General features: G+C 35.9%; 1 protein-coding gene and 1 long non-coding RNA gene across 2 annotated transcripts; both read left to right on the forward strand.

The window, feature by feature from the left end:
- The first annotated feature begins 259 nt into the window (after positions 1–259).
- LOC114157880 (uncharacterized) lies at positions 260–17,869 on the forward strand. The gene is made up of 8 exons (XM_028039051.1): positions 260–293; positions 2,002–2,442; positions 15,003–15,443; positions 15,634–15,876; positions 16,626–16,883; positions 17,289–17,294; positions 17,633–17,712; positions 17,816–17,869. The coding sequence occupies exons 1-8, from the start codon at positions 260–262 to the stop codon at positions 17,867–17,869; spliced, it is 1,557 nt and encodes a 518-aa protein (XP_027894852.1).
- Positions 17,870–26,284: 8,415 nt separating this feature from the next.
- On the forward strand, positions 26,285–27,723 carry LOC114157379 (uncharacterized). Its single transcript, XR_003598135.1, has 3 exons — positions 26,285–26,650; positions 26,990–27,247; positions 27,393–27,723. It is a non-coding gene; the product is annotated as an uncharacterized LOC114157379 (long non-coding RNA).
- The last annotated feature ends 108 nt before the right edge of the window (positions 27,724–27,831 follow it).

Raw genomic sequence — 27,831 nt, forward strand, 5'->3', positions numbered from 1 at the left:
CCATATTCTTTTACTGTCACACATCCTGGAATGTGACAGTATATACATATGTGGCATTCATGGAAGAGATGCATCTCTACCATGAATGCCACGCCCATCTGCAGCACCTTTAAACATGCAGAGCATCTCAAGACTTCGTCTATGTATGTCTTGAAGCCTTGAAGCCGTCATCCGCTTGTCTGTGTAGTGAAATGCATTTATAGTGTTTGGATGTAGAACATATTTTCTTGATACTTTATTTTATTTCAAGCTTGGACTGATGGATTACAGGCTCATCCTGTTTGGGCTCTCAGGTTTGTGTCTGTTGTTTTTCTTACTTTAACTTCTTAAATTCTTTTTTCTCTTAGAGTTTCTTCCACAGTGGGAAACTGAGAGAGAAGCAACCTTAGAAAAAGGTTCAAATCAAAGTAACGTGTTGAAAATGTGCATGTGTACTATGTACATCTTCCTACTGCACATGTATACTATGAAAATGTACATGTGCATTTTTGGGGTGTACAAGAAAATGCACATGAAGTGTGATTGGCACTTTCACCTCAATGCAAGGAAGTCGTGGGTTAAAACCTTTCCTCAACTTTTATTTACATTAGAATTATCAATATTATTTATAATTTCTATTAGTGTAACTTCTGTTTATAGTTTGAACAAATTATTTCTCTTGGGCTTACATCAGGGTTTTTGATGGCTACTCCAAAACATTGACTTTGCTGTCCTTTCTTGATGATCTAAAAAAATCATTAGTGTCGTTTTCCATTCAGAAGACCAATTTTGAGCTATAACTTTCAGGATGATTTCTTCAACTGATGCTGGAATATGTTTATTAAATTCCACATTTTTTCTCCAGATATAACAATATATTGAGAAAAAAAAACTTCTGTTATTACTAAAAAAAATGAGGTATTTGTTTCTGAGTGCATTTTCAAACTATAATCTGGCTTCTTCATTTTGTCAATGGATAATGTGAGCTTCCTTGCTAAATGTTTTTTTAGCCAATATTGGAAAATGAGACTACTTCAGCATCTTTATAATGTTCATAGGACAAAACAGATTTGTTTATAGTGTTTATGATAGCCTGACTGATTTGTTTAAACTTTTACATGATGTCAAACATTTAAGCGGTGTGTTTACAATACAGGTGCTCCTGGATTTAACTATGATCTTGTCAAACAAATCAATGAAGTCCCACTTTGATTTCTCTAACAGTTTAACGGTATACTAATTTTAGTTGACTTGCTTAAAGTTACATGAAATTTTTTTTTCTGCTATTATTCAGACATTTAGCAAATTGTTTTAATATATCATATGTAAATGTCTAATTTCAAATATATTGATCTGCTGTTTTCAAATTTTGTTTCTGTCTTGATGGTAGTTTTTCTCCAAACGACTTCATTGGTCTCTGTAGCTGCTGGTAAGACTTTACATCTTATGAAAGAGAGACTTTTTCTCACCAGAAATCTGTTAGTTGTATTTGCAGTCTGTTGGTTCGTCGTTCAAGAAGGTTGAGGTTGAGAAAAGATTTATGGAATAATTTTCTCATTAAGCTTACTGTAAAGCTTGCTGTTTAGCAATTAAACATGAGTCTCCTTTGAAGGACAGCAAAGTGAAATTGGTCATAAAATTTCTTAAAATGAGTTTTATTTGCAGTGTGGTTTCTTAAACCTAACAGGAGCAACAGTTTCAAAATGAAATGGAGTGAGATCTTTCTGATCATTGATCACAGAAAACATCAGAGAGATCTTCAGAGACTTAAGTCTCTGTAGAAAAACGGTCTGCAACTGGATTTAACATGTACCTGTCAGACTGTGGAATTGCATTTAGTGATAATTATGGAAGATATTATGATTTTACTTAGCCGTTAATCTATTCTTGGGTTCAGGAAAACCCCTTCACTCATATTCTCTCAAAATCTGATAAGTCAAAATAAAAACAAAAGTATTTGGTATCTTTAAACTTATAATGTTTTTCTGTTTTTTCCACATGTTGTACATGATGATGACCAAGCTTCTTGTACTGGCTGTCAGTGTTGTGCTTCAGGAACAGAGTGCATCACCACCAGTGGAGTGGTTCAATGCCTTGACCCCTGTGCCACCTACACTGTGGTGAATGATGCATGGCGTTCAACAGAGAACACGGATAATTCAATCTTACACTGTGACCGAAACATTGTCTGGAGTGGTTGGTATCGCTTTTATATGGGTCAGACCAGCGCTCGGATGCCAGAGAAATGTGTAGCAGAACAAAGATGTGGAACTCATGCTCCTTTATGGATAAATGGGGCTCATCCAGTCCAGCTTAATGAGATTGTAACTCGCAATGTGTTTGGTGCCTGGTCAGGTTCCTGCTTTACTTTTGCCTCAAACACCATCCAGATCAAACTTTGTTCAGGATATTACGTCTACAAAGTTCAACTACCAATTTCGTGCAATCTGGCATATTGTACAGGTACTGTTTTATGGTAATAATTTACAAAAAATTAAAAATGATCTGTTTTCTTTTTATAACCAGATGATTTCAATGTGCACACACACGCGCCCACACACATACATGAACCCTAATTAACTGATCGTTACATTTTTAGAAATTTCAGTTATTTTCTTGACCGAACCAAATGTGTAGCATAATCGTTATGTTTGGTAAAAGAAAAAATAATGATTTATATTTCAATTCATGTTGTATTTATCTGTGTTAGAAATTCCACCCTTCTTGGTACTGGCACAAAGTGAGACCAGCATCACTCTACAGTGGAGCGCGACCACCACCATCTTTGTTCTCCAGTGTAACGGCACAGAGACAAACATCAATTCCGCAGATGGATCAGTAACTTACACAGTCTCATCTCTGACTGCTGGAACTATATACACATTCACTCTCTACACTGTGATTGGGAATGTGAGAAACAGTGGACAGCAACTGACAGCTGTCACAGGTAAGATATTTCAATGACAGATCTGGTGGCTTGGACCACTATGTTTGGATCATTTGGGAGAAAACCCAGGCAAAGACTTAAAGATGTCTAAAAAAATTATATAGATGGCTGAAAACATAAAACAAAGTGTAATAGTTTTGTAAGGCGAAAAATGCAATGGAAAGATCAATAATGTGTTTACAACATAGATGGCAAAAAGCAATCATATATTCCCTCTGCTCTACATAATTGTGTCATTGACTAGGACATGTTTGTTTTTTTTGGGAGGGGGGGTGTTGTTTTTTTGTCTGAGCTACAAGATGCAGGGAACTAGTATAAGAAAACTCAACTGCAAAAATCTAAACTGCGCCATTTCTGAACATCTCATTTATCTGCATCAGCTCCTCAAAATGCAGAAGGATTTACAAAGTCAGGACAAAATGAGACCGGCATCACCCTGCAGTGGAATAAAATCAAGAACACCAGTTTTGTTCTTCAGTATGGTATCACAGAGACAAACATCAATGCACCAGATGGAGATGGACCAGTGATCCACACAGTCTCATCTCTGACTGCTGGAACTCAATATACATTCACTCTCTTCTCTGTGTTTGAGAACATCAGAAGCAGTGGACAGCAACTGATAGCTGTCACAGGTAAGACATTTCAGACTGAGAGTCACTGCTTTTTTGCATAAAAAACAGACAGCTTTCATGGCCTGGACCACTATGTTTGGATCATTTGGATGAGGTACAAATGGGAGAAAATCCTGGAAAAGACTTATAGACATCTAGATGTAAATTCCAGACTAAAGGTGCGCTCTGTAGCAATTTTAGAAAGAAAATAAATGTTGTGCTTGTACATTGTAATATCAGATGTTTACTCAGAAAGATATTGAGGATTTTTTAACTTTTAATTGAATCCATATGGTAACATAAACAAATACATACCTAAATGTTGTTTTTCGAACACTCCTTGAAGATAGCTACCTTTAAATATATGTAAGAATCAGTAACACAAATTACGTTGCTTATGCTTTTTTACTAAACAGTGCATGAATAACATTCTACTATATCCTCTTGTGGGGTCAGAGGTACTTCATCCATATTTATGATATCACGAGCCCAATGGAAGTCTCTGTATCTTTGTTTGAGTGAATGTGCTTTTAGTTATTGCATTGGACCTCTGTGAGCTACTCATCAATTTGATCGGTCTACTGTTACTGAAAAACGTTTTTGGTGGGATGAAAAAAATAAAAATGAACATGCATTAGCCGGATCTTTGAGTAGGCTGCAGTGGTTAAAAAATGAGGGGGGGGAAAGTAACGACTTATAGTCTGGAATTTACAGTAAAATGATTATATAGATGGCTACAAATATAGAACAACTTGTAAGGTGAGAAGATATGATGGAAAGATCAATAATGTGTTTACAACATACATGGCAAAAAGCAATCGTATATTCCCTCTGCTCGACATAACTGATTGATTGACCTGGACATAGTTTTTGTCTGAGCTAGAATTCAGATACTGGTGACTCATAGATATACAAGAAAACCCAATTGCAGAAATCTAAATTGTGCCATTTCTGAACATCTCCTCTTTCTATATCAGCTCCTCAAAATGCAGCAGGATTTACGAAGACAGAACAAAATGAGAGCAGCATCACGCTGCAGTGGAATAAAATCAACAATAACATCGGCTTTGTTCTTCAGTATGATGGCAAAGAGACAAACATCAATGCATCAGTTGGAGATGGACCAGTGATCCACACTGTCTCATCTCTCACTGCTGGAAAAAAATACACATTCACTCTCTTCTCTGTGTTTGAGAACGTCAGAAGCAGTGGAGTACAATTTGAAGCTGTTACTGGTAAGATATTTCAGAAACTGGAGAGTCACTGTTTCTCAAAAGCTGACGGCTTTTGATGCAAAGAAAGCATCAAAAGTGAGTCACTAGTCCAAGCCACCAGTGTAAATCATTGGGACGAACATCTCTGAACATCTCATTTTTCTATATCAGCTCCTCAAAATGCAGAAGGATTTCAAAAATCAGGACAATATAAGAGCACCATCACCCTGCAGTGGAATAAAATCAACGACAACACCAGCTTTGTTCTCCAGTCTGATGGGACAGAGACAAACATCAATCCACCAGACGGAGATGGACCAGTAACTCACACAGTTTCATCTCTGATTCCTAGAACCAAATACACTTTCAATCTCTTCTCTGTGTTTGAGAACATCAGAAGCAGTGGAGTACAACTTGTAGCTTTCCTTGGTGAGATAATTTAAGTCTTTATAATGTATAAATGGATAGAAATTGAGCATTGGCAACCGCACTTTTACAAGTCAACTGCAACAGGAAAGGTGGACTTTCACAGGAAGTGCTTTTCACATAAAAACTGCCTAGTTATATTAACTTCACTGACAAAAATATGCATAAACAAAACTTTTGCATTTTGTTTAACTTAGAGAAGTAGATTTTGCTTCAAATGGTTTTATTTCATATTTAAAGAAATAACTGACACAAATTGAATAAAGTAATTATTTTAATATTTCAATAAACATATGAGTTAAAATCTTCTTTACCCCAGAATTGTTTGACGTTCATTCATCCAATATATTCTTGTTTTTATGTTGCCAACCATCATTGTGCTGGAATCTGCTTGACCTTCAACTAAAGAACCAAGTAAGTAAATCCATCTGTAAGATGCTTGCAGTTATTTTTTCCCTTTAATAAATTAGCCTACTCACCAAATTTGATTTAAGTTTTTAAGATTTATAATCAACTGTCAATGCCAGCAGTCAATGAGATCCCTGAAAGTAAAGCTATGCGAAAAGCTTCAAGTTAGCTCAATTTTCTCTCTCTTACTGGAAACTAGATGGTAATAGTTGTGTTAAAGAGTTCACCAAATTAAACCATTGTTACACCAGTGTTCATTTCTGAACTGTATTGAAAATCCCCCAAATTGCCATGCAAATTGTTATATTTTAACAATCATTTAATTATGTCTTTTTGTGTCAACAGGCTACATTATTAGAATGAAACTGCAATTAAATTCTCAGACGCTACTGTCAGATTCAGAGATGGAAGATGTTTTATTAGAGGTGAGACTAGCCTTTGTTGAAGTGTGTATCTTTTTAGGTTTAATTATCATTCAACATAAATTTAAATGACTTTCAGATCTTTAAAATGTGATTTGTTTTTCAGTTCTTCAAAGTTCATGGTTTATCACAGTTTTCCCTGAAGGTTCGCATCATCAAACCATGAAGAAATCCAAGGATGAAATCGTGGATCAGTCCAGTTTCTTTAATGAATATTTACTTCTGTCTTTGTTCTCTTAAATTGAATATATTATCAGTCACATGTATTTACTTAGAAAATAATTATCATTGCTTAATATTTTATCATGTATGACTCTTGTCTAACTAGTGGTTCAGATGGGTTTTTTGCTTTGTTTTTATAAGTGGAATTTATTAGGATTGCTGTCATTATATTTTTATGTATATATTGTGTTGGGTTTCTGTTGAGTTTAACGTCTTTTTTCTTTTTACTCTGTCAGATTAGAATTTAATCAACACTATTTGTTTTCAAACTCGAATAATGTTTGTTTTTGCTATACAAACATTATTAAACCATGTGTTTTGGACATATAAAATTATGTAAGGAGGGTTTCCTTCACACTTTGAATCAGCTTAATAAGCAGAAACAAGTTGAACAGGACACACATTTTACTAAATAAAATATTGCCTGATGTTCTTTATTCTTGTCATGCTAAGCTGTAAGATTAGTATCATATCAAACCATACTGAATTTCTTTCAGACATACTTTCATGTTTCAGTCTTAAAAATACCAATTGTCTTATTATGAATTAAAGTGACACTTTTATTAAGATGTGAGGATAAAATCATCTAACTGCGGTCTCAGAAATATGTTGATTGAACCATCATGTCTAATCCTGTGATTATTTTACTAAATAGAAAGTATTTGATTACCCCTGTGGGTTTTTTTCTCTCTTTCCCTCCTTGTTCATGTGTTTGTTCAAATGTGCACCAATCCTCTACCTGCTCACAAGAGTACAACAAAACATCTGTCTCAACTCAAAATATGCAGCTGCCCACAGTTAAATGCTCTTTCAGTTTACTTCTGAATTTTGAGATAGCTCATTTCTATGCTTTTGTCGCCCCCTGCTGGGTTCCTTGGGGTAGGTGAGTTGTGGTTGGGTTGTTTTTCACTTCTCTTGCTTTAACTATCCATTTTCTAATATTTGAGAGGAATATTTAAAATCAGACAAAATAAAAATATTCACTCATAACTTGGTGACATTGGAAGTTTTTTCTAAGTGGTCTATAATCTGATGGTAGGCTAACTGAACATAAGTGTTTCAATCTACCAAACAATCTGCAACTGATTAGTCTTTCCCAGCTCTGCCAGCTACCTAAAAGCTGGAAATTTTACATCAATTAAAATACCTTAAGAAGAATTTGACAGAACAGTTTTTTATATGCTTAGCATCCTGATCCACACTCCATTCCAGTAGATGGCGGTAGTGCGCATCTAAACGTTGCATGCTAACTGTCATAAAAAGATTATCTGATTTTTGTCACTTGAGCAACATCAAAGACGGTATGTGACTGTGCTTTCAATGTTTCATAGTTATTTACAGGTTTTTCAAATACAGAAAATTCAGCTAAAATATTCTAAGTACTTTATCAGCTTCTATCATTCCGTGAATATTTGCTTTTCAACAAGTTCAAAGTGGTGGTGCAGGTAGTAGCAGGTAATGTTTTTGTCCCAAAATCAACTTTATTTTTTATGCAAGCTGGACTATGACAAGGCTCTCACTTGTCAATGTTTAAATAGTAAACAAAGAATGAATAAGTAAATAAAAAGGTATTTTAAAATATTCAAACCTCCTGCTGTGCTCCTCAGTAGTACTGATGACACAACAGAATGTCTCATTAGATCTAACCAGGATGTAGTTTAAGTCCCAGGTTTAGTTTGGTGTTAGCACATACTCATTCTTGTTCAAGTACAAGGAAAACATTTAAAGAAAATTGTTTGTATTTTGCATCAACTTGATGACTGTAGATGTCAAAACTACACCCATCTGCATCAACTCATCAAAAAGACTTTTCTGTGAATGTGTGTATTCTGCAGCCCACATCGCCCAGGACGATCACGGCTTAAAGGTAAGTCCTGCATTTTAGACACTCAAATGCAGGAGTACCTAACCGAACACTGACGGTCGTCCCATCTGCGCAAAGAGTCAGTATTCACTGGAAAAAGTCTGACGCAGAGCTGTGGTCCATAGAGGTCATTGGGTGAGCCTGGATACCAGTTTCTGAATGTATACTCTCCATCGCCATAGAAACTGCCGTCATCTAGAGACCATTTCCAGCTGTTGTACAGCTCATCATAGAGACCTATCCAAGCCTTGCCTGTTAAAACAAACAAAACAGGTTCATTACTTATAAAAGAAGCACAGAAATATAAGCCCTCAAATATTTTATTTTCTTTAAGTATTCCAGCTTTGGAAAAACATTTTTTTTTTTAATATATACAGATTTGGGAACCAACGTGTGTAGTTTGACATGGTATTGAGAACACCATCAACATCAGCTGTGGTTTCTATAGTGGCCAAGTCCGTGTAATCACGTCTGCAGACACTTTGAGCGCGGGTCCAATCCAGAGACATGTTTACAAAGTAATACTGGCAAGTTTGGGCAAAGGCGATGCTGAACTTAGCTCCTGAAACAGAAAATAATCAGGTTGAGGAACAGCATGTTTGGAGAACCAAAACAGATAAAAATCAAGAAATTTGACATGGCAAGAAAGGTAACGCAGAAACATCATCAAAAGTCAGTTTAATAATAATGTTTAACTTATTAAAAAGTTGAAATAATTGTGTAAGCAATAACAACTTTAAATTAAAATACTTGATAGCTCACCTTAAAGGTGCACCCTAGGTTTCTGCTTTATAGTCAATAAAAAAGTTTTTATAGGATCTATAAAAATCTACCCAAGTAGATTTACCATCCTTTAATACTACTCAAAAGCTCTAGAAAGAGTTCAAACTATATTTTATTCTACAATTTAAACTGATTTATCAATAAAACAAAAAGGTACAAACCTGTGATGAAGATGAAAAGTAGTCTTTTATCCATGATTTGTATTTCTGAAAATATTAAAAGTTTAAAAAACTATTTTCTAATGTGTGCCAATTTTATTTTATTTTATATTAGTGTCGACTACTAAGTTGCGAAATAGAAAAATGCAAATCTATCATAACATTCCCAAGGTTTAAATTGAAGCCAACGCAATTTAGTGCGAGTGTGTTGGTCTGGATGTTTGTCTCTGATCCATTAAACTGGAGAACAAAGCTGGTGCTGTTGTTAATTTGTTCCACTGCAGAGTGATGCTGCTCTCATCTTGTTCTGAAGCCTTTTGCATTTTGAAGATCTATGCCGAAAAATAAGATAGATTTTACATATCTTGCTGATAAGATACATGTCACAGATGCTCTATAACATGCGTTGCACAATACATGTGTACATAATAAGCAAATTACATTACTGCTTACCAGTAGCAATGGTGATGTTTACACCACTGCTTCTAACATTCATAAACACAGAGAAGGGAGTGAATGTGTATCTAGTTCCAGCAGTGAGAGATGAAACTGTCAGAAGTAATGGTTGTTGTCCAGCAGGTGGTGCTATATTCAACTCTGTTTCATTATATTGGAGGATGATGCTGACATTGTTATTGACTGTATCCCACTGCAGAGTTTTGTCTCACTACTGCTGTTTCTTCTTGCTGTCGTCAACTGTCATCAATTAGCAATTTAGCATAATTTAGGTAAGGGCTCAACCTGCGCCTGATGAGTTCTCCTTACCTGGATGAAACTATGGAAAAGCACAGCGTTTGGAAGAGACACAGACCCCCCAAACGATAACATGCGGGAGTCCGCTGCATGCCGTCACCACAGAGCCAAGTAGAAATGGTATCCATGTGCACACTTTGCTTCAAGGGTGCAACTGTCACCCATTACTCACTTTAAGGCAGTGTTTCTCAAAGCCGGTCCTCAGGTGTTTCCCTTCTGCCAAAAACCTGACTTGAATAAATGCACTCATTGAAACATGATAGCATGCAGAGGAGGCAGGCATTTGAATCAGATGACAGAGACACAAATAAAATATGCAGGTCATTCATTGGCCCCCACGGACCGGTGTCAAGCGAAATTCTATCCCCCTGTGAAAATCTTTTCCCCATTCGTCGGGAACGTGCACCGCAGTCAAAAGGGCGGATCCGACCAGTTTTGATTCTCTGCAATATGACTCGCATAATCACGTCAAGGTTGTAACTTTCCATTTAATCGACAGCAACCAAACAACAATAACAAAACTCTAAAACGAATAAATAAACTTGTTTTTGTGCAAAGTTCTTCAAACAAGTTTTGTGGGTTTTTTTTTTAAGAGAATCTGATACTTTTTCCAACTTTTGTCATCTTCACTTCAGCCTGACATGTTAGTCACTAAACACTTTTTTTCAACACATTGTGTGTATTTGTAATTTTTTATATGGAATTTAGTTGATAGCAGGACACGAAAAATTTAACTTACCGAAAAATTTGTAGGCTTTCTGGCAAATCCCATTCTAATGTAAAATATGACACATTACTGGATAATAGATATTTCCAGTTGCTATTTTTTATTGTAAATGTTGTTTATTGGTCTAGAATAATAAGTCATTGCATTTGTACTAAATGCCTTATTGAGATGTATGAAAACAAAGTTCCTCTCCTTTCAAAGGAGAAAATAAGTGCTTTTAGAGGAACACAATATTTCAGCCTGAATCTCACACTTCATAATGTTTTATTTTCCATTAGGACAAGAATTAACCAATAATTTTGAGGTTTAGGTCGCTTAGAAGTACCATCACACACAACCATCACTGAGAATTTGAAAACATTTGCTCTTTAATTACCAATGCTATGTGGAGGGAACCAAATATTTCAGCTGTCTGAAATAATCTGCTTCCCCCTCCTTAACATAGCAACTAATTATTTCAAAAACTCCTTAGTTGTGTTTATAATCAGATTATAATCCACTTCAAAAACATTCTTGATTCCTCTGTATCAATTTATGTTACTCAGAATTATCAGTTAAATCAAGAGAAAGGAAAAACAACCACAAATCAGTCACCCAACAAGCCCAACAGGGGGCAACAAAGACATAAAAAACTGTAGCGTCTTAAATTGCAAATTCACGGCTTTCCGTGTGAAGAACAAAAACATTGGTTTCAGAAATATCTTGTTTCGATCTCATGTTCTAGGCTGCAGCACTGTTTTTGTTCTTTCACAAGGTGCTTCATTCACACTTTCTGCTTTGAATTGCAAAGTTTCTTATCTTCTTTGCACAGAAATTTGTAAATGTCCAACGCTTATATATACAAAGGCAAATGGAACTAGGCACACTGTGCATTGTTCTTGCTTGCTCTAATATCACCTGCACAGTGTAAGGTGCTTCTTTACTTTCATTTTTCCAAGTTATCTATGGCAGATCCATTTCACAAGAAAGTATGATCTACAGCATCAGTTACAGTGGTGATACAAAATAGACTCCATTACCATGTCATCTATACTTAAAGCTTGGGTTCTCTAGGTTCTCTGGAACTTAACGGTTCTAGATGGTTGTGCTGTTCTGTAATTAAAGAGATCTCAGATGTTGGTGGTGAAATCTGATGAAGCCTTTCTCTGTGGTTTTGAGGTCCCAGTCTCAGCTGTACTGCTAAAGCCTCGACATTCCACAACTTTGCAGTTTCCTCGTTGTGCCCTAGGCATTTCTAAGATTTTCATGTTTCTTTTTTATGTTGCTGTTGCTTCAGATTGCTACATCGTTCACAGCTGCCACAGTTTCCAGTTGGCTGCCTATCTTTTTTTTCTATTTTGTTTTTATAAAGCTTGATCTGGAGATCCCAAAGAATGTTAGCGCTGTTATTCCCAACTTCTCTTGTTTTGTCCCCAGTTTTTAAAGTGGGACTTGCAACCCAAACTGAAATGTTCCTATAATCTATTGCATTTGATAATAATGTTTCATATACTTTAGTTGGCAACATTTTATACCAAACTCATGCATGCTCAAATTCTAGTAGGTACATCTTTGCATATAATGCATTTGGATCCAGTCTGATGTGATGTGATGAGAAACTTCTCTACAGCTCTACCAAAACAGGAAAACACAACATTAAAAAGATGCTTCACAGATCTAAATATGCAGAAGTTAACTGATTGTGTGCACTATAGTTAGAACAAAAATTTTTTAAGATTGTCAAACTACTGAAAATATGAACAAAGAAGACATATATTTTGTGCTGCAGTAGGTGTGATATGATTATGAAAACTTAAAGTGGAAAGGTGTTGGCATGTGGGGTCACTGACTGTGTGGCCATCACACCAGTTTTAGGTCAATATTTGGAAATTACCAAGAAAATACAAAAGAACCAGCAATTGACCAGTTTTAGAGAGAACATGTGGTCAGACAAAACTGACTGTTTTCTTCCATCTCCCTCTGTGTTGCGTAGGATTTAGGTCACATTCAGCTGCTGTGTGAATGCAAATCTGTCCCACTAAATCACTAAACCAAACCTACACTAGCACAAATTCCACTGACAGTAACTTTAACTAGTAACTTTATGCCAACAAGTCTCCCATCATAGTTCTCAAGAGCTGCTGTCCTGCTGGTTTTAGATGCATCCCTGCTAAAGTACAACTGAAATGAATTAATTTCTTATCAGATCTTTGCTAAACTTAGTTGGATGCTGAAGAGATAACGCAATCATTTGATTGAACTGTGTTTTAGCAGGGATGCCTCCAGTCTTTACTTGAAGTCTGACATGTTTGGGTAAAAAGACATGATCAGAGTACAGTCCCCTATGTTTCTCCTAAACTGTTGACCGCCTGGTCAGACACTCAACGTTTAGTCTAACAAACTACAATGTTGGTGATAAAACACATTGAATGATGCAGCTGCTCATTCTATGAACTCTAGAAATGTTGAACTCTACTAACTCAAATGACACTGATCTGCTTTCATCCATATTCTTTTACTGTCACACATCCTGGAATGTGACAGTATATACATATGTGGCATTCATGGAAGAGATGCATCTCTACCATGAATGCCACGCCCATCTGCAACACCTTTAAACATGCAGAGCATCTCAAGACTTCGTCTATGTACGTCTTGAAGCCGTCATCCGCTTGTCTGTGTAGTGAAATGCATTTATAGTGTTTGGATGTAGAACTTATTTTCTTGATACATTATTTTATTTCAAGCTTGGACTGATGGATTACAGGCTCATCCTGTTTGGGCTCTCAGGTTTGTGTCTGTTGTTTTTCTTACTCTAATTTCTTAAATTCTTTTTTCTTTTAGAGTTTCTTCCACAGTGGGAAACTGAGAGAGACGCAACCTTAGAAAAAGGTTCAAATCAAAGTAATGTGTTGAAAATGTGCATGTGTACTATGTACATCTTCATACTGCACATGTACACTATAAAAATGTACATGTGCATTTTTGGGGTGTACATGAAAATGCACATAAATTGTGATTGGCACTTTCACCTCAATGTAAGGAAGTTGTGGGTCCAAACTTTTCCTCAACTTTTATTTACATTTGAATTATCAATATTATCTATACTTTCTATTAGTGTAACTTCTGTTTATAGTTTGAACAAATTATTTATATTGGGCTTACACCAGGGTTTTGTGATGGTACTCCAAAACATTAACTTTGCTGTCCTTTCTTGTTAATCTAAAGAAATCATTAGTGTCTTTTTCCATTCAGAAGACCCATTTGTTTTTGAGCTATAACTTTCAGGTGATTTCTTCAATTGATGCGGGAAAATGTTTATTAAATTCTACCTTTTTTCTCCAGATATACCAATATATTGAAAAAAAAAACACTTCAGTTATCACTAAAAATTAAGGTATTAGTTTCTGAGTGTATTTTCAAACTATAATCTCGCTTCTTCATTTTGTCAATGGATAATGTGAGCTTCCTTGCTAAATGTTTTTTTAGCCAATATTGGAAAATGAGACTACTTCAGCATCTTTACAATGTTCATAGGACAAAGCAGATTTGTTTATAGTGTTTATGATAGCCTGACTGATTTGTTTAAACTTTTACATGATGTCAAACATTTAAGCGGTGTGTTTACAATACAGGTGCACCTGGATTTAACTATGATCTTGTCTAACAAATAAATGAAGTCCCACTTTGATTTCTCTAACAGTTTAACGGTATACTAATTTTAGTTGACTGGCTTAATGTTATATGAAAATGTTTTTTCTGCTAATATTCAGACATTTAGCAAATTGTTTTAATATATTATATGTAAATGTCTAATTTCAAATGTACTGATCTGCTGTTTTCACATTTTGTTTCTGTTTTGATGGCAGTTTTTCTCCAAACGACTTCATTGGTCTCTGTAGCTGCTGGTAAGATTTTACATCTTATTATGAAAGAGAGACTTTTTTTCACCAGAAATCTGTTAGTTGTATTTGCAGTCTGTTGGTTCGTCGTTCAAGAAGGTTGAGGTTGAGAAAAGATTTATGGAATAATTTTCTCATTAAGCTTACTGTAAAACCTGCTGTTTAGCAATTAAACATGAGTCTCCTTTGAAGGACAGCAAAGTGAAATTGGTCATAAAATTTCTTAAATGAGTTTTATTTGCAGTGTGTTTTTTTAAACCTAACAGGAGCAACAGTTTCAAAATGAAATGGAGTGAGATCTTTCTGATCACTGATCACAGAAAACATCAGAGAGATCTTCAGAGACTTAATTCTCTGTAGAAAAACGGTCTGCAACTGGATTTAACATGTACCTGTCAGACTGTGGAATTGCATTTAGTGATAATTATAGAAGATATTGTGATTTTACTTAGCCGCTAATCTATTCTTGGGTTCAGGAAAACCCCTTCACTCATATTCTCTCAAAATCTGATAGGTCAAAATAAAAACAAAAGTATTTGGTATCTTTAAACTTATAATGTTTATCTTCTGTTTTTTCCACATGTTGTATTTGATGATGACCAAGCTTCTTGTACTGGCTGTCAGTGTTGTGCTTCAGGAACAGAGTGCATCACCACCAGTGGAGTGGTTCAATGCCTTGACCCCTGTGCCACCTACACTGTGGTGAATGATGCATGGCGTTCAACAGAGAATACAGACCAAACAATCTTACACTGTGACCGAAACATTGTCTGGAGTGGTTGGTATCGCTTTTATTTGGGTCAGACCAGCGCTCGGATGCCAGAGAAATGTGTAGCAGAAGACCGATGTGGAGCCGATGTTCCCTTATGGATAACTGAGCCTCATCCAGTCCAGCTTAATGAAATTGTAACTCGCACTGTATGTAACGCTTGGTCGGGTTCCTGCTGCCATTTTTCCTCACACACTATCCAGATCAAAGTTTGTTCTGGATACTACGTCTACAAACTTCAACAGCCATCTGCATGTTGGCTGGCATATTGTGCAGGTACTGTTTTATTGCAACAATTTATAAAGAATTATCAACGGTCACACACATACATGAACCCTAATCAACTCATTGTTAGATTTTTTGTAATTTTAGTTACTTCCTACCAAATGTGTAGCATCATATTTATATTTGGTAAAAGAAAAATAATGATTTATATTGTAATTCATGTTGTATTTATCTGTGTTAGAAATTCCACCCTTCTTAGTACTGGCACAAAGTGAGACCAGCATCACTCTACAGTGGAGCGCCACCACCACCAGCTTTGTTCTCCAGTATAACGGCACAGAGACAAACATCAATGCCGCACATGGAGCTGCAACAGTAATTCACACAGTCTCATCTCTGACTGCTGGAACTATATACACATTCACTCTCTACACTGTGATTGGGAATGTGAGAAACAGTGGACAGCAACTGACAGCTGTCACAGGTAAGATATTTCGATGACAGATCTGGTGGCTTGGACCACTATGTTTGGATCATTTGGGAGAAAAACCCAGGGAAAGACTTAAAGATGTCTAAAAGAATTATATAGATGGCTGGAAACTTAAAACAGTCATCCATATGGCTGCTTTATACGTGGCCATAGAAACCTTATAATACATGTTATAGTTTTGTAAGGTGAAAAATTCGATGGAAAGATCAATAATGTGTTTACAACATAGATGGCATAAAGCAATTGTATATTCCCTCTGCATAATTGTTTGATAGATCAGGACATGTTTTTTGTCTGAGTTACAATTAAGATACTGGTAACTCATATATATATTGAGAATAAATAATTCTGTGTTTTCCTTCTATTTCTGTTAGCTAGTTGCTAAGCTAAACCTAAAGGAAATGACGTTAGGAAATACAAATGAGAGCTAGGGTTAGAGGGAATGACACACTAGGCAACACCCTCTTTAGAGCATAGCTTATATAAACGCTAACAAAGGAGATCACAAACTCTTCTTGGTTGCCATTTTGTCCTTCTAATTCCTAAACGTGGCATGGGAAATGGACCAGCTGTATTTTGGCATTAATAAATGGAATTCATGAATTCAACTCATTGATCCTTCTTTAACCTCATATATCAAGAACTCAGCATGGAGAACAGATAATTCTCTACAATATATAAGAAAACCCAAATGCAAAAATCTAATCTGTGCCATTTCTGAACATCTCATTTTTCTACATCAGCTCCTCAAAATGCAGAAGGATTTCAAAAATCAGGACAATATAAGAGCACCATCACCCTGCAGTGGAATAAAATCAACGACAACACCAGCTTTGTTCTCCAGTCTGATGGGACAGAGACAAACATCAATCCACCAGATGGAGATGGACCAGTAACTCACACAGTTTCATCTCTGATTCCTAGAACCAAATACACTTTCAGTCTCTTCTCTGTGTTTGAGAACATCAGAAGCAGTGGAGTACAACTTGTAGCTTTCCTTGGTGAGATAATTTACGTCTTTATAATGTATAAATGGATAGAAATTGAGAATTGGCAACCGCACTTTTACAAGTCAACTGCAACAGGAAAGGTGGACTTTCAGAGGAAGTGCTTTGCACTTAAAAACTGCCTAGTTATATTAACTTCACTGACAAAAATATGCATAAACAAAACTTTTGCATTTTGTTTAACTTAGAGTAGTAGATTTTGCTCCAAATGGTTTTATTTCAAATTGAAAAAAATAACTGACACAAATTGAATAAAGTAATTATTTTAATATTTCAATAAACATATGAGTTAAAATCTTCTTTAAGCCAGAATTGTTTGATGTTCATTCATCCAATATATTCTTGTTTTTATGTTGCCAACCATCATTGTGCTGGAATCTGCTTGACCTTCAACTAAAGAACCAAGTAAGTAAATCCATCTGTAAGATGCTTGCAGTTATTTTTTCCCTTTAATAAATTAGCCTACTCACCAAATTTGATTTAAGTTTTTAAGATTTATAATCAACTGTCAATGCCAGCAGTCAATGAGATCCCTGAAAGTAAAGCTATGCGAAAAGCTTCAAGTTAGCTCAATTTTCTCTCTCTTACTGGAAACTAGATGGTAATAGTTGTGTTAAAGAGTTCACCAAATTAAACCATTGTTACACCAGTGTTCATTTCTGAACTGTATTGAAAATCCTCCAAATTGCCATTTAAATTGTTATATTTTGACAATCATTTAATTATGTCTTTTGTGTCAACAGGCTACATTATTAGAATGAAACTGCAATTAAATTCTCAGACGCTACTGTCAGATTCAGAGATGGAAGATGTTTTAGTAGAGGTGAGACTAGCCTTTGTTGAAGTTTGTATCTTTCTAGGTTTAACTATCATTCAACATAAATTTAAATGACTTTCAGAACTTTAAAATGTGATTTGTTTTTCAGTTCTTAAAAGTTCATGGTTTATCACAGTTTTCCCTGAAGGTTCGCATCATCTAACCATGAAAAAATCCAAGGATGAAATCGTGGATCAGACCAGTTTCTTTAATGAATATTTACTTCTGTCTTTGTTCTCTTAAATTGAATATATTATCAGCCACATGTATTTACTTAGAAAAAAATTATCATTGCTTAATTAATATTTTATCATGTATGACTCTTTTGTCTAATTAGTGGTTCAGATGGGTTTTTTTTTTGTTTTTATAAGTGGAATTTATTAGGATTGCTGTCATTATCTTTTTATGTATATATTGTGTTGGGTTTCTGTTGAGTTTAACGTCTTTTTTCTTTTTACTCTGTTAGATTAGAATTTAATCAACACTATTTGTTTTCAAATTCGAATAATGTTCGTTTTTGCTATACAAACATTATTCGAATTGCTTTACAACCTACACTTTAATGCAGTTTAATGTGATTTATAACCCCAGTCAGTCCAGATCCAAGTTGGCAACATCTGCTTGGGTTCTGATCTACACTAACTATTTGAGGCCATATGTTTTGGACATATAAAATTATGTAAGGAGGGTTTCCTTCACATTTGAATCAGCTTAATAAACAGAAACAAGTTGAACAGGACACACATTTTACTAAATAAAATATTGCCTGATGTTCTTTATTCTTGTCATGCTAAGCTGTAAGATTAGTATCATATCAAACCATACTGAATTTCATTCAGACATACTTTCATGTTTCAGTCTTAAAAAGACAAATTGTCTTATTATGAATTAAAGTGACACTTTTATTAAGATGTGAGGATAAAATCATCTAACTGCGGTCTCAGAAATATGTTGATTGAACCACCATGTCTAATCCTGTGATTATTTTACTAAATAGAAAGTATTTGATTACCCCTGTGGGTTTTTTTCCCTCTTTCCCTCCTTATTCATGTGTTTGTTCAAATGTGCACCAATCCTCTACCTGCTCACAAGAGTATAACAAAACATCTGTCTCAACTCAAAACATGCAGCTGCCCACAGTTAAATGCTGTTTCAGTTTACTTCTGAATTTTGAGATAGCTCATTTCTATGCTTTTGTCGCCCCCTGCTGGGTTCCTTGGGGTAGGTGAATTGTGGTTGGGTTGTTCTTCCACTTCTCTTGCTTTAACTATCCTTTTGCTAATATTTGAGAGGAATATTTAAAATCAGACAAAATAAAAATATTCACTCTTATAACTTGGTGACTTTGGAAGTTTTTTTTAAGTGATTTATAATCTGATGGTAGGCACATAAATGTTTCAATCTACCAAATAATCTGCAACTGGTTAGTCTTTCCCAGCTCTGCCAGCTACCTAAAAGTTGGAAATTTTACATCAATTAAAATACCTTAAGATGAATTTGACAGAGAGGACATAGTTGTTTTTTATATGCTTAGCATCCCATCTACCCATTCCAGTAGATGGTGGTAGTGCGCATCTAAACGTTGCTTGCTAACCGCCATAAAAAGATTATATTATTTTTGTCACTTGAGCAACATCATCAAAGATGGTATGTGACTGTGCTTTCAATGTTTCATATAGTTATTTTCAGGTTTTTCAAATACAGAAAATTCAGCTAAAATATTCTAAATACTTTATTAGCTTCTACCATTCCATGAATATTTGCTTTTCAACAAGTTCATAGTGGTGTTTTTTTTTGGGGGGGGGGGGGGGGGGGGGGTTTCTACAGCAGTTAGTAGTAGGCAGGGGCGATTCTAGGTTCTGACCTTTAGGTGTGCTTAGCCCCCAGCAGGTCTAAGACCCATGAGAAGATATTTGTTGGTGCGGTTTTCTAAATCTAACTGCTTGTTTTGTTTCGGGGGTTTTTTGCCAAACTCACTTTTGGTATGCCCTAAGTAATATTTTTACCAAAATTGTTTTTGGCAACAAAAAAAAAAAAAAAAAGAATGAAAGAAAGAAAAAAATCAGCTAAGTAAGCGATTGGTGACCTGTAAAGTGTGTACCCTTCCTCTTGCCCTTTGACCCCTGCAGATGGGTACCAGCACCCCTCTCAACCTGAAGTGTGCTAGATGAAGTATGGATGGAAATAAAAATCACTTTTGGTAAAAAGTGATTTACACTTACTCTGCTGCCAGCTGGAGAGGAACTGCTTTAGAGTATACCACAAAAAAACATTAAAACGCCTGAAATAATTTAATAAAAAACAGGCATAAAAACTTGTAAATTGAAGGCCAGGCTTCAGTTTTCTCAGCATTTATGTAATATAGTTAAGTTGAAATTGTTTGCCCCTGTAATCTTGAAGTTCTTGTTCAGTAATAAACTTTTAAATTTCAATTCCATTATTTGTTTGTTTTTATCTTTAAACTGTCTGTCACCATTTTTAATAGACATAAATTTTAAATAACTATCAGATACTGAAAGCTGAGGTTGTTCTGGAAAAAAAGAGCAAAAATACAGACTCAATGCACATTTTTTGAGAATTTTACAGCCATAAAATCAGAAAAATACCAGGTGGCCCAGTTACAATTATGGTCATAAGAGGATTAACAGGAAGAATTTTCAAAAAGAAGAACTTCTTTTTAACAGGACGACTTCCAAACAAACCCAACACTGAACCATTTATTTACATTTCATAAAAGTAGGTTTAAGCAATGCCTCCTATTGGGGATCAATGTGGTGACCGTGATGAGGAAAAAGTTCCCTTTAACAGGAAAACTTTCCAAAAAAGCTAGTGCAGAAGATATTTGAAGATACAGAAGATACTTGATTTTATTTTAAATGAAATCAAGATTAAATTTGAAGAGGCTGCATGTTTTGACACAAAACTGGTTTTCACATTTAAATTTAAATTGTTGAACATAAATTAAATTTGTTTCAGTTATTGACTTATTAAAGTATGGACCCTGTCTTTGAAAGAGGTATTTTAAATTTAAAACAAAATATTAAGTAGATACAAAAAATAAAAAAGGTATGCATTTTCAAAAATAAGACACTATTTTTACCCAAAAACATATAATATATATCCAAAAGATAATTATCTTAATGCAGCTATACTATGTCAACACAGCCACATTCAATGATCACTAAGAATATATAGGTATGCTATGAATTTTATTATAGTAATTTACTAAGCTGAGTTCCTTCCTGCAGTTTCTAAAATGTATTTGCCAAATCCTTGGCAGCCATTTTTCTTTCACATCACAACTGATTTCCAACCATGAATACCACAGCACAAAAAAACCCCTAAAGACATAATGATTTGCAACAGCAGAATCCTTCTCAGCTCGTTGACTCTCAGCAGAGAATCAAACCAAACCAGCAACGCTTATGCCAAAAGCTTAGGCCTTCAACAGCGTTAGCATCAACGAGCGTTAGCATAACATCAAACCCGCAGAAGACATGGCGGGTCGAACAGAAGCTTGACTTAACTTACCTTTGATGGGTCGGGCGGATCCCCCAGGCAGCTTGAAGCGGTCCTCAGCTTCATTGTCGATCACCCAAGAAATCTATTATCGGATCAGCTGTTAGTTCCAGACGCCATTTTCTTCCTCCTCAGATATTTCAGGGACGCCAACAGCCAAACAAACCGTCACGGAAACGCCATGGTCGCTCCTCCTCTCCTGCTCTGTTTAAACATTAAAAATGGACACAATAACTTCATCAGGGACAAAACAAACAACTTTGAGAAAAGTTTACGAAAAATAACTTACCAAATAACCAACGCAGCTATTTCAAAAATGGCGCTCCCGAGGCCTACTTGCCCTCAGTAGCGTGTTCTCAGCAGGTCAAGTACATGGCGTCATATTACCAGGCCTCGAGAACACGGAGACGATTTCAGGCAGAGCCGCAAAAGTTTTTTAGTTATTTAGGCTGGGTGTCCAAGAGAACTCGGCTTCTTAGGCGATTAGAAAATATCATTTTCAATCCGGGTTCCAGAGTTTATGAATACCAGACCGCTGGTTTGATGTCTTCGTGAAACCGGATGCAACTGGCGTTTCTTTTTTAAAGTGATGACGTGGATGCCCCACCAAATTTCTATCAATCATGACGCATGCGCCTCACGCTCATAAATAACAAATATGACGCCATTCGGCTTGGTTGCCAGATTTGACATTTTGCTAAAGCACCTCTAAAACAGGGCTAGAATCGCCACTGGTAGTAGGTAATGTTTTTGTCCCAAAATCAACTTTATTTTTTATGCAAGCTGGACTATGACAAGGCCCTCACTTGTCAATGTTTAAATAGTAAACAAAGGATAACTTATATAAGTACCGGTAAATAAAAAGGTATTTTAAAATATTCAAACCTCCTGCTGTGCTCCTCAGTGGTACTGATGACACAACAGAATGTTTTTTTAGATCCAATCAGGATGTAGTTTAAGTCCCGGGTTTAGTTTGGTGTCGGCACATCCTCATTCTTGTTCAAGTACAAGGAAAACATTTAAAGAAAATTGTTTGTATTTTGCATTAACTTCCTGACTGTAGATGTCAAAACTACACCCATCTGCATCAACTCATCAAGAAGACTTTTCTGTGAATGTGTGTATTCTGCAGCTGACATCGCCCAGCACGATCACGGCTTAAAGGTAAGTCCTGCATTTTAGACACTCAGTATTTAAGCCTTAGGAATGTTAAGGCTTAAATACTTAACATTTCATAAATCTATAATGTTATGATAGATTTGTAATTTTTTGATTTGATAACTTAGTAGTTAACACTAATATAAAATAAAATTGGCACACTTTAGAAAATATATTTTTTAAACTTTTAATATTTTCAGAAATACAAATCATGGATAAAAGACTGCTTTTCATCTTCATCACAGGTTTATACCTTTTTGTTTTATTGATAAATCAGTTTAAATTGTAGAATAAAGTATAGTTTGAACTCTTTCCAGAATTTTTGAGTAGTATTAAAGGATGGTAAATATACTTGGGTCAGTCTCCTAAAATAACTATTATTGACTATAAAGCAGAAACCAACTGAGTACCTTTAAGGTGAGCTATCAAATATTTTAATTTAAAGTCATTATTGCTTACACAATTATTTCAACGTTTGATCTCTTGGCTGAAACATTTTAATAAGTTAAACATTATTATTAAACTGACTTTTGATAATGTTTCTGCGTTACCTTTCTTGCCATGTCAAATTTCTTGATTTTTATCTGTTTGGTTCTCCAAACATGCTGTTTCTCAACCTGATTATTTTCTGTTTCAGGAGCTCAGTTCAGCATCGCCTTTGCCCAAACTCGCCAGTATTACTTTGTAAACGTGTCTCTGGATTGGACCAGCGCTCAAAGTGTCTGCAGACGTGATTACACGGACTTGGCCACTATAGAAACCTCAGCTGATGTTGATGGTGTTCTCAATACCATGTCAAACTACACACGTTGGTTCCCAATTCTGTATATATATTTTTTTAAAAACAACAAAAAACTAAGTGTTTCCAAAGCTGGAATACTTAAAGAAAATAAATTATTTTAGGGCTTATATTTCTGTGCTTCTTTAATAAGTAATGAACCTGTTTTGTTTGTTTTAACAGGCAAGGCTTGGATAGGTCTGTATGATGAGCTGTACAACATCTGGAAATGGTCTCTAGATGACAGCAGTTTCTATGGCGATGGAGAGTACACATTCACTCTCTTTTCTGTACTTGACGGCGTCAGAAGCAGTGGAGTAGAGCTTACAACGGCCGCTGGTGGGATGTTTTGGTTTTGCTTTAAGGATAATCTTTTGTGGATGTGGCCAAGCTGAGAATTGCATCTTAGAGTTTATCTTAAATAACTGGGAACAGCAACATCTTTTCATTAACCATCTGAAAATTACTGAGCACATACTGATCTATTTCTGCAGTGAACACTTTGAATTTGCATATCAGACAAACACGAGTTGTACTGAAAAGAACACATCTGAATTTTATGGAAAAAAATATGATAATAATGTCCAGTCTATCCTGTCTGACTGCTTCTGACTGAGCGCTTTTTTGAAACACAAAGTCCTTTATTCATCTCCGCTGTCTTCTGCTATTTTAGACCTGCACCCGTTCCCACCTTCAACTTGTGAAGAAGTGTTGTCTCTGTAAAAACTAAAAAATAGAAATAGGTCTACCTCCCAACTGCCTAATTAGATAAAAGACATTCAAATCTAATGGATAAATATGTCTCTCTAAATGTACTCTACAAATAGAGGCTAAAATGCGATGTTTGACTCATTATTGTCAAAGATTAGATTGGAGTGTATTGGTCTCTTTTGTGCCATAAATTTAACTTAACTTTCATCTGAGAAAAAAAGGGAGATGCATGAATGACATTCTGGAACCACCAGGATCTATTCAGCACCAGAACCGTCACATAAAAGCTCATTGTTAGCTCATTTATAGAAGTGATTAGACTTCTCCACAGGGAGATAGACTGACAAGAACAATCAGCTTTTGTACATTACAGTTCTGTAATTCTTTTAATCTTTCTTAGTGCCACAAAATGCTGAAGACTTGAGGCTAACTGCACAATTTGAGACCAATATCACTCTGCAGTGGAAGAAAGTCAACAACAACACCAACTTCATCCTCCAGTTTAGTGGCATAGCGAAATTCATCAGTGCTCCTGGTGGAGATGGATCAGTAACTTACACAGTCTCACCCCTGAATCCTGGCACTGGATTCACTTTCACTCTCTTCTCCATGATTGAGAACATCTGAAGCAGTGGAGCACAACTTACAGCTGCCACTGGAAAGATGCATTACTTTGTCTCATCTCTATTCTGGAGGAGTGCATGGTGATTGGAATTGCATAACTAAAGTGTGTTCGACCAGTATTTGTGTGATGCAAAACAGAGTATCATGCTGAGAGAGTTTGAGTTCATGTGGTGTAAGCTTGAATTTGCATCATGACAAATATCAGCTGCAGTATCACAGAGATACCATGAAAAACCATAAGCTGCTGTACAGCCACACTGGCAGTGCAGTCTGACTTCTTGCAATTACTAACAACTAGCATGGTTAGCATGCTTTAGTGTTTCTCTTCTGTGAATTGAGTAAGTGAGCAAATAAGAGGCTTCTACAGCACTCAGTGGCATTCAGAAGAGGTCATGCTGTCATTTGAATCAGGTGTTCTGGAATGGCTGTGACAGACTGGCGACCTGTCCAGGGTGACCCCGCCTCTCGCCCGGAACGTTAGCTGGAGATAGGCACCAGCAGCCCTCCCAACCCCACTGAGGACAAGGGTATACAGAAAATGGATGGATGGATGGATGGATGGATGGATGGATGGATGGATGGATGTTTCTGGAATGGAGATGCACAGTAAATATGCAAGACATTGTTGCCTGATGACCAAACTTGAGAGACTTTGATTTAGTGCCTTACAACTCAACAATAAAACTTTAAAATATATTTTTTAAATGAACAGGAAACATATGCTCATACTTTTAAATTTGTCAGAAGATGAGCTGCAGCTTTGTGGACCAACTGCAGTCATGCAAGGCAAGCCTTAAATCCCTTAAATGCAATTCACAAAAAGTGTTTTTCTATTAGAATCAGACACTAACACAGTAATTTATAAAACTAATGTAAATAAATCAACTGGTTTGTCATGGATTCTTTCCCCAAAGATGAAAGGCACATTACCAGACCTCTGTCACACCTGATGACACGCTGAGAAGGTGATTTGATTGCATATCTCAGTTGTAAACAAAATGGTTGATTATGATTGGGGATCCCAGGAAAACACTGAGAGAAATTACAATCAGATATTTCTTTAAGACAGCTTTGTAAATCATATAAACTTTGTCCTGTGCACATTTTGTGAATTCACTGTTCTTTAGTGAATTTGTCTATTTAAGCTGTAGTAACATGCTGACCCGTGACTCTCTAATGTTTAACTAATAATTAGTTTATTGACCACAGACTTAGCTCAAGTAGCAATAAGTTCTGAACTTAAGTCATGTCTTAGTCGTCGGCGTTCTGTCACCAAATTCAAACTTTTTACATATTCAGAATATTGCTTTGCTTGTTTTCCTATCACTCATCCCTAATAATATATAACAGATGCTTGTTGTATGTCTCTGTCTTACTGCTTGAACATCCAAGCAACTTCAGAATATTGTTGCTGTATGACACCAACATCACTCTGCAGTGGGATAAAAGCAACACCAACTTCGTTCTCCAGATCAACGGCTCAGAGACAAACATCAGAGCACCAGATGGAGCTGGACCAGTATTTTACACAGCTTTGTCTCTCACTGCTGCAACTAGATACACATTCACCCTCTTCTCTGTGTTTGAGAACATCAGATCCAGGGGAATTAGCATCACTCAAGTCACTGGTAGGAAGACGAGCTATTATTAAGCCAGCATAATAAACATTTAAGCAAAAATGATATTAACTTTCAAGATTGCATAACAGTCTTGAAAGTTATGCAAGATCAAGGATGCCAATAAGACATCCTGTACTGCAGTCATTTTCCTGAATTTTCAGAAGTTTTTATTTTTCAGCATATGGGTGCTAAATACAATCGCATTTAACCTACGATCCAATTATTGCAACCACTTACTTCATGCTTTGAAATCAAATTTAACTTGTCTCAATTTCAACTCCTGAAAGACCCACAGGATTCACAGTATCAGCACAAAATGAGACCAGCATCACTCTGCAGTGGGATAAAGACAACAACAACATCAACTTTGTTCTTGAGTTTAATGGCAGATACACGGCCATCAGTGCACCAGGTGGAAATGGACCAGTTACTTACACAATCCCATCTCTCACTGCTGGAACCAGATACACATTCACTCTCTTCTGTTGGCTTGAGAACACGAGAAGCACTGCAGTACAACTTACAGCTGTCACTGGTATGTTTTGTTTCTGTTTTAGTTTGTCCTACTTATAAAACCGTAAGAGAAAACCTGTTGTGTATTTTAATTATTAGCAGTTATTATTGTTGCTTAGTGGGATGACAAAATCTCTTATTCATGTGACAGATACGTGGATAAATTGTGAATTTTATGCTGTATTTTTGCAGTTACTGCAAACATACAATTATTTACAGTAGCTGTGTGTTGTTCATCAGGTTGGCGAGTGGTTTCAGTACTCTCCTACTTGATGGCTATTGACTTGCACCCACAAAAGGATAATGTGAACTTGTCTTTCAGTAGACGCACTGTCATTTATTTTTTGTTTTTCTGACTCAGCTCCTCAAAATCCAGGCAACTTTAGACCGTCAACGCAAGATGAGACCAGCATCACTCTGCAGTGGGATAAAATCAGCGACTTTGTCAGCTGCATTCTACAGTTTAACGGCACAGAGACAAACATTGGTGCAGCAAGTGGAAATGAATCAGTAACTCACACAGTCTCATCTCTGACGGCTGGAACTAGATACACATTCACTCTCTTTTCTGTGTTTGACAATATCAGAAGCAGTGGAGTCAACATCACAGCATCTACTGGTAATATCATTAGCTTTTTTAAATACATTGTTAAACAGTCTTCATAAATGTTTCTTGCTGCATGTAAAAAATGTGACAATTATTAGCACTTAAAATAATTTATTCCCTTTTCTCTTTTTCTCTTGCTCCACACATCTGTCCATAGGGCCAAGTAAGTAAATGCAGCTCTGAAACTTAATCCAGCTGTATTTTCATCAATGATGTTTGTTTTTTCCAGTTCAACACACTTTCAAAATGTTGTTTCTAGCTGCACTGATATACTGTATGTAACTTTGCTAAGACAATAACTTCGCTTATTATGTTGACAAAGCTAAGACCAGTGTTGTCCCAGTTAATACTAACAAGAACTAGTTCTAAAGTCAGTCAAAATGTTTCTCACAACACACTTTATTAAGTCCTGTTTTCCCTTTTAATTGTATTATTATTCCTATCTTGTTCTTCTGAAATAAAGTTTGGGTGAATTTTTCAGTGGAAAATTTGACTTGATTTCCATATTGTTGTTCAGACCAGTACAGTTGGATATGTTTAGAAAATTCCAGGAAATATTTTACAAATCAAATAAATTTCTGCTCCTGGTGTGGACG

This window comes from Xiphophorus couchianus, chromosome 14 (assembly GCF_001444195.1).
Source record: "Xiphophorus couchianus chromosome 14, X_couchianus-1.0, whole genome shotgun sequence".
Classification (NCBI taxonomy): Eukaryota; Metazoa; Chordata; class Actinopteri; order Cyprinodontiformes; family Poeciliidae; genus Xiphophorus; species Xiphophorus couchianus.

What these genes read in the sequence shown, in the direction of transcription:
- LOC114157880 (XM_028039051.1), top strand. Translation starts at nt 260, where the DNA reads ATGGATTACAGGCTCATCCTGTTTGGGCTCTCAG. An exon ending in TTGGCTGGCATATTGTGCAG is followed by an intron (nt 15,444 to 15,633) that starts GTACTGTTTTAT and finishes TATCTGTGTTAG; the next exon opens with AAATTCCACCCTTCTTAGTA. An exon ending in TGGAAGATGTTTTAGTAGAG is followed by an intron (nt 17,713 to 17,815) that starts GTGAGACTAGCC and finishes TTTGTTTTTCAG; the next exon opens with TTCTTAAAAGTTCATGGTTT.